The sequence below is a fragment of the Heterodontus francisci genome, chromosome 15, assembly GCF_036365525.1.
Source record: "Heterodontus francisci isolate sHetFra1 chromosome 15, sHetFra1.hap1, whole genome shotgun sequence".
Classification (NCBI taxonomy): Eukaryota; Metazoa; Chordata; class Chondrichthyes; order Heterodontiformes; family Heterodontidae; genus Heterodontus; species Heterodontus francisci.
Genome location: NC_090385.1, coordinates 86,675,429 through 86,683,662, shown reverse-complemented (window position 1 = coordinate 86,683,662; position 8,234 = coordinate 86,675,429). Strand labels below are relative to the sequence as shown.

The 8,234-nt window shown below is 40.6% G+C and overlaps 1 protein-coding gene across 1 annotated transcript; it reads right to left on the bottom strand.

The window, feature by feature from the left end:
• Positions 1-5,519: 5,519 nt before the first annotated feature.
• LOC137377939 (POU domain, class 3, transcription factor 4-like) lies at positions 5,520-7,555 on the bottom strand. The gene has a single exon (XM_068048003.1). It carries the CDS (start codon positions 7,451-7,453, stop codon positions 6,356-6,358), a length of 1,098 nt encoding a protein of 365 aa, XP_067904104.1. The 5' UTR covers positions 7,454-7,555; the 3' UTR covers positions 5,520-6,355.
• Positions 7,556-8,234: the final 679 nt, after the last annotated feature.

Genomic DNA, 8,234 nt, shown 5'->3' with positions numbered 1-8,234 from the left:
TTTAAAACACAAATTCTTAAAGCTATGGTTGGGAGACATCAACAATGAGCCCTGTAGAATGTGGAGCAACTGCTTCTAAATTGAAAAGGACCACTTGAGTGATTTTTCTGAAGTGGTACATGGGTATTTGTATATTAAAATGGTATACATGGTATGAAAAGGCACTTGAGAGACATGTTAGCAAATTCTTGCTAATTCAATTTTTTTCTATGGTGAGGTGATTGAGAATTGCATTTGCACCGACTGCACATATAAAAATCCAGGCCCTGGAACTTTTTTCGCTACTCTCATGTGTGCAAAAAGCAGTCAGTCTTGTGGGATCTGACACAAATATTTTGTGAAGTGAAATCAAATCAAAAGCAGCTAATGGAAAATATTATCGTATAGTAACTGGTGTGAAAACCACTCTGGTTCCAAAATTTGCAAAATTCTATGAGAAAGTGATTGCCAGATGAAACAGAAGTTGGCACAGTCTGTTTAAGTAATCTTGTTAATTCTTTCAGTGCTATTGATGACTATGATGAAGGAATATGTAACAAAATTAAATTGTGATGCTTTTAACATCTGTCTTTTTTTGCTTTGAGAGGAACTCAATCAACTTTTTGCATATTTGAATGAGAACATCTTCTAAATGAATAGTTCTGACAGGGTGGGCTGGCCTGACAGCATGGTTTGCACCTTGCATTATATTTCAGTCCTCCTATCAGTTGGCCAAAGACTGACATTGGCACAGGTGTTGGGGATACTGGCTGTCACTCGCCTCTTCTTAAACACACTCCATAGTGTTGACCTAGCAGGCCACCTAGTAATCAAAATGCAAATAATATATGTATCAAAATAATTTTATGAATACATTTCTAAAAAGAACCCCATCAATAACTAAATTTAACAATATTAACACAGGAACATATCTCTGATAAAGGAGCATAGAAACTTGAAGACATAGGCAAAATACTAAGGATGCTGGAAATCTGAAATTAAAACAAAGTTCTGGAAACACTCAGCAAATGTGGAGAGAGAAACAGAGTTAATGTTGAAGGTCGATAACTATTTTGTTGAGTGTTGCCAGCATTTTCTATAGAAAAATGAAACTGTAACCTTGCGGAAATAAACTGCCTCCATAAGCTTGAGTAACTTAAAAGGTGTGCTCTACTTGTCCCTGGAGTCTGGAACAGTTACATTTCCCAGTCCCATCACTGATTGTCACTGTTAGCCAGTTATCTTCAACACCCTAGCTCCTTCAGAAGAAACTATATACTTTCACAACTTCTATATCAAAAATTGGAGAAATTAAATGACTTGTGCTATATTGCATGAGCTACATTTGTAAAATCTACATCTGTCTGTTTTTCCCTGTTTGTGACACTCATTACAACCAAAATACGCAACGTACATTTTTGAACATAGCTGCTTATCAAAAGGCATAAAATTGGCTAAAATAACAACTATCAACATTTTTAAGGTGAAAGATTTTTGTATTGCACTTTAGAAATTTAAAGTTCTTGCTGAGGCAGCCTCCTAGCTCTGGAGATTAGTATATTTATTATAAGTGCATTAATAAAAGCAATAACTCCTATCCTTTCAATATCTTTCACTTCTGGACAATGACTGATGAAATTCCACCTGTCAGCAATTTTATGGAGTTAAATGGGTATGAGTAAAAAAAGGTCACAGTTCCTATTTTTGTACCCAAAATGACTTCTTGGATCATATAATGGACCAGAGGAATTTTACCCCCAACGTGTTCTAAATTGTGGTGAAGGCCAACTTTATCCCCTTGCAGGCTTCCCAGCAGGGGGAGCCCTTTATGATTCCTTTCTGGGGTACATTCTGAGTAAAATGACTGTAATGTGGTGGACCCGTGCTTCTTATCTTTCCACAGAAAGTCGGCTACCAGCAAATGTCTGTTTTATTTAGCAGCCAAAGTCCTCTGGAAAATTATATAACAACTTTACAGCGCACAAGCAACCCTCAGTGATGTCATCATACCCAGAATACATTGTACACAGGAGAACTTCCATCCCCTGGTGGCGAATAAAATGGAATGTTACAAGCTGGATTTTTCCAACAGCATATGCTCCAGAAAACTTGGCATCGAAATGCACTTTTGGAGCAAAGCTATTGTAATTTGCCTTTAAAAAAAATGGGATTGAAGCTCTGTTCAAATCTGTTAGCACTTGAATGCATTTACCTATCCAAGGTCCTTACTTTCTGACAGCAATATTCTCTTCATCCAAAGATTGTCCCAAGGGCTTCAAGCTACACTTTTCAGCACCAAGTTGAAATCCCACAATGACTTAAAAGGAATTTTGCCAGGTCAACCTCTGGAAGGCGATCTTCAAACATTGCCTCTGATCCGTTAATCCCTTTGCTTCATATAACCCGGGCAAACACGGTTGTATTCATTCACCATAAGATAAAATATGCAGCTCCAGAAGGCAACAACAAAAATGAATACGATTTTCAAGGAACGAGCAATAAAGTCACCTCTTCAAATGCATTTCAGAAGAAAAGAATAGGAAGGAACAGGAAGGGAAAATTGAGATACTCCAACCCCTCGCCCCGCAATAAAAAAAACTTCACATTATTTTGCCATAGTTCTATGAGCAATAAAATTCATGATTTTTGGAAGATTTATAAGTAATTGAATGGACAAAACTCCAGCAATCATAAAAAGAAAACGATCAAAAGACAAAAAAAAACAAACGCACTCAAGAGAATCTCTTAAAGCTGCAATATTTCTCTTCACAAATCAGACTTGTCAAATTCACAAATCATTCATCAGCAATCTGCTACTCAACCAACCCGCAACCAAATCGCCGTCAGCCTGATTATTTTGTCTAATGGAAATATTTTAGAGTCTGTGCTTTCAAATCGCTTTCGTGTTTTTTTTTGTTGGTGTGTATTATGAAAAAAGTCGATAATATTACCGCATGCATGATTTCAATCATTCGGGAAATCCCTGCCAATATTTCAGTGTGTGCTGGATAAACTATCCCAGGCTGCTGGATTTAAACGCAAAACAGACCCGGTCGGTCTAATACAAACGGGACACCAACATAATCAATTCCTAACGGAATATTCAACACACAAAAAACATACTTGAAAAGGATTATTTTCACCATTAGGCGCCTTTAAATATTTAAATACCCCTTCCGAACAAATAATAATTGATCAGTACAGTTGGTCCTTATTTTTCTTAATTTGCACACACGTGTATAAAACAGCAAAAAAAAACTCATAATGAAACAAAACGCTGTATAAATTAGGGATTGATGCATCAGTACTGATTATATAAGGAGCACAACTGGGACTGACAATGTTTTGCATATATCAGAGCATTGCAGGCAATGTGTTGTGTACATGTGCAATCCTGATTTCAGGGCATTTTTTATGCTGATAGCTGGTTATGTGCAAATTGATGTGCCAAGTCCCAATCACCCCGCTTACACAATCAGTACCCATACTGTACGTGCATTACCCTTGTATAAAACTTTTGTTCCATTCCAACCCTGGAGGTATTTCATTATTCTATATGATATAGGAGCATAAAGGAGGGGTGAGGGTCTCCCTGTGCGGCCAAGCCAAGAATAACTTGGAGCCTGGTAACGTTTGCTTTGCAATATGTGGACTCGAGTGTGAAGTGTCTAGTGTTGCATGTTTTTATTTCTCTAATAGGATAATTCGTATTTTGAGAAATGTGTAAATTCACGTGAATGACAGAAAGCTCTGTTTCAAAAAAGAAGCTGAATAATACAATAATTATTGTTCTTTACGTGGACACATTGCACAATGGGCTCCCTCGCCTACCTCTAGTCACAAGGCTACATTGGAAATTGATTTTTCGTATCCAATAATCCGGTTTCGGATGCTCGTCTGGGCGGTTTTTTTTCCGGGGTATCCCGTTAGTAAAATCTTTTGTTTTAATTCAGGCATTGGCACATATTGACGAGTGCGTCAGTTACTGCATTACACAAGAGGAAATCTTTACAATAATGACATTAGTGATTACAGTATATCCATCCCCTCTGAATACAGACGATATAATTACTTTAAAAACCGTCCTTCGTGCTGTTCTGAGTAATCTTTAAATGAAGTACATCTAATAAAGTTTATATTAAACATGATGTCGCATAGAAGAATTAAATGCCATTGTGCACTGAGATTTATCAACCACACTGCCAGACCCGTTGCTGTAAGGATTTGGCTATTTTCACAGCATTTATTTGACTAGTTATTTTCTTCGCTGTGTTGGGATTTAACTCGTTTTCTAAACGTGTATTTAATGATAAAGCAAGTCAGTGTATATTTAAAGAAAGCCACGCTTGTTTCTGCATGATTTCACCGGCGGCTTTACTTATCCAGTGTTTGAAAGAAAACATTTAAGAACAAATGAATCACCTTAGTCCTGAAAGAGAGTCAAACGGGCTGGTAAGGGAATAGGTGACGATTTTAGGTGATGGGAGATGCAAGACTTAATGTACCAGCGATTAGATTCGCCCCTCTTAAATGAGAAACGCTGCAAAAAAAAATACATTTTTGTTCAGTGGGTTTGCAGCGTTTATGGGATGGCGTGACTGAATGTCCAATCTACCAGAGGCCAAAATAATGGAAACAAAATTGTCAAAACCAGCGAAAAATTACAAGACATATGTGCGATGCACAGCGTAATCTACAACGGAACATGAATCGCAATACTAAATATTAACACTAAACGAGAAAAGCAAATATAAAGAAGGATTTCAGTTGGGTCACCGATTCTGATCTGTCTGCCTCTGGTTAGAGAGCTGAATGGGTGTGAATATTAGAATCAATGCTAGAGTTAGATAACCGGGAGCTCGATGACCAGATTGACTTCAACCCATTTTATACATAACTGAATTTGAATGGAGTTGTCTTGCCAGTGATGGAACAGAACAGAATCTCACGATAAACACTCATTTTGACATCGTGACTGTCCAGACTGCTTGGCCCAATGCATTTACCTCCATGCTCAGATATTGCGACAGTTAATAAACTTTTCCCCTCTAAATTTGTGAAATAATTGTCAAAACAAAAACAAAAAAGTTCTGATTGTAAAAGAGTGCATTAACCTATCAGGATACTGGGGGGACAGGGGATACTAAACACAACTCCAAACACAATATAGTTTTAATAACAAATTTATTTGAACAGATCTGATTTCTCTGTACACCAAAATGAAATTCTTGCCACCAAATCACAAACTTAAATCGGGTTACAATCAAATCTGACATCAAATATATAATTTATTAAACAACAAACATTTTACTGCTTTTTTAACGCGTGATTCTGTCTTTTAAAAACATAATACAAAATTTGAGGAAAATAAATTACTGTTCGCAGCCTCCATAAGTAATCCAAATATAATTGTTGAAAAAAGAAACATTTAAAGAAAATATCTTATATTTCAGATCAGCATCTGATCCGTCTTTTTAAATTTAAAAAGTTTCTCTCTCCCCACCCCCCCCCCCCCCCCACCCCACCTCTAAAAATGGCAGGTTTCTGAGAACTCGCTTCAAATCGCACTGGCAAAATCGCTGGCTGTTTATGCTAATAAAATGTCTCGACGAATGTAGAGACGGATACTTGTGTGAAAAAAGTGCCAGATTTCTGTCCCTTTACCAGCGGTTTCCACGGCAGTGTTAATCGTTTTGCAACTGAGACGCCACAAAAATTCCCTTCAAATAAAATTTAGGGCAAATGAGGTCCCAAAGCCTTTCAAATACTTCACAGTTACTGAAAAGTAATGTTCGTGAGGAGCAGGATAATTTGGAAATAAGCTGCAAATTGTTTCCAGTTAACGGCTTATTTTATCTTGAGCCTGTAGTGAAACTATTTTCGAGGCTAAACCATATGTATGCATTTCCTACAGACCAGTTCAATACATAATAATACTGCACGCTTTGATATCAGGTCGAACAGCTTCTAACCAGTTATAGAAATAAAGGTTTTTGGCGGGGGGTGGGGGAAGGGTAATGCCATCCATAGCAACAGATTCACCTGATATAGCCGAGATAACCAAGGCGCTGATAGGTGTTAGGCACACAGTCGGACTGCAATCCTTCTCTGAACAAAACAATTAACCACAATTGCGGTAAAACAATGTCCTTGATGACGCTCTCTTCACCGCAGACGTGGACAATGTCAACACGACTGCTAACTGTACATAGTTTAGGAATATCGCCTGCTTGCAGACTTTTTGTAATATACAACTTTTTTCTCTGCCTCCTCCCTCATTGTGACAGTCAAATATATAATTTAAAAAAGCGCTTCCGATTCATTTCTTAGTCCCGGTTCCAGCGAGCCCCAGCAGTGATCATTGTCACGGCTGCTGTTAAAGATCGTGGTGTGTTGGGGTCTCTGAATCAACGCTATGGGAAAATACTTCGTCCTGTTGATGCAAGCCGGGCGGGGTCATTCTTTTCTCTTTCTGTCTTCTGTTACAAAACCAGACCCGAACAACTTCTTTCTCTAATTGCAAACTGTCGGCTAGACTCGAGATTTCTTGGGCTGCGGGTTTGGGACACTTGAGAAAATGGGTCTCTAAAGCACCTTTGACACTCACCTCTATGGAAGTGCGCTTTTTTCTCTTCCTGCCCTGAGCCGCTATCTTGTCGATGCTGGTCGGACTGCCCGTGGTCGAGTCCGCTTCCTCCAGCCACTTATTGAGTAAGGGTTTGAGTTTGCACATGTTCTTGAAGCTAAGCTGCAGCGCTTCGAACCTGCAGATGGTTGTCTGCGAGAAGACATTCCCGTACAAGGTTCCCAGTGCCAGTCCCACATCTGCTTGGGTGAAGCCCAGTTTGATCCGCCTCTGTTTGAACTGCTTTGCAAACTGCTCAAGTTCGTCTGATGTTGGGGTCTCCTCGTCCGAGTGATCGTGACAGTGGTGGTGCCCGAGCTCTCCGTGTTCTGTGTTGTCCCTGAGCCCCGGGTGCATGCTCTGGCCAACTGCACTGGAAGGAGGCGGTGGGCCGACATGATCGAGCATGCCATTGACTGTAAATGCGGGCTGTGAGTAAATATTGAGAGGCTGCCCGGCCGACGTTATGGATGAGTTGTGAGCTGTAGTTGTTCCCCATGCACTCGGATGATTTGTATGCGGTGAATGATGGGCTATGTGGGGCGAGCGGTGGTGCAGACTGGCCCCAGTGTGCAGATCTTCTCTGCCAGGCTTCACATCCTGCTGGCTCAGGGGACTTGCTGCTATGGCCGTGGACCAGGGGCTGCCTTCAGGTAAAGCCGTCACCCACTGGTGGGAGAGGGGATGCCCGTTGCTGGGGAGTCCCTGAAGATAATCACTTTGGATCAGTTTTTGATGGCTCCGAAAGGTGCCCGCTTGCTGCATGCCCGCCGACTCGGTGTGAACGATGGAGTTGGAAGTGAGGATACTACTGCTCGGCATGTAGAGATTGGAGGCTGCGGTGGCCATGGCCCAACCAATCCCTCAGTAATAATAACCTGCAGACGGGAACAGCTTCAGCCTTTGACAACAAAGCTGAGGTAAGGAGGTCACCAGGGAGGTCAATGACAGGCACCCTCTTGGACCAATTGTAAACTACGCCGAGGCGAGGAACGGGCCCAGAGATATTGGCGTCATGACGTTGACGACCAATCAGGATGTTAGAGGTGGAGCACCCGCTCCAAATTTGCGTGTGTGTGTTTTTTATATATAAAACTCCAAATCTCGTTTGTGGACCCAATGAGGAAGTCAAGCAAGCGCCGAAGCCCATTGGATAGCCGCTGGGTAACTGACAGCTCACATCTCCCTCAGCCATTTCCCATGGTTAACTCTTCATTCAACACGCACACTTTGTCCTTTTCAATCTGGCAAGTTTTGACCAGAACTTTATATGGATTCAGAAATCCCTCACCTCTCCTCCAACAAACCCCCTCCCCCGCCCCCATTCCAGTTCTTAAAATAAACTAAAACACAATGCAACCTTCTTTTGAAAAGTTAAGATTTCTTGTGGAGCAAACAATCTGCAACTTTGCACGTTCTTTGAGAGAACAAGCGTTTCAAATTGTCTTGCAGCAAGTAACCTGGATGGTTATTTAATGTGCACTTTATAGAGCTGGTGTTAACAACGAATGCTTATTTTCCGTGCAGTCAGCTCAGATTGTATTTGGGCAATGGGTTCGCAACTTTGATTTCACGCAGAAAGTTAAAAATTGTAGCTGTTAGGCCGCCTTTTGGCTATTAATTCTACGCC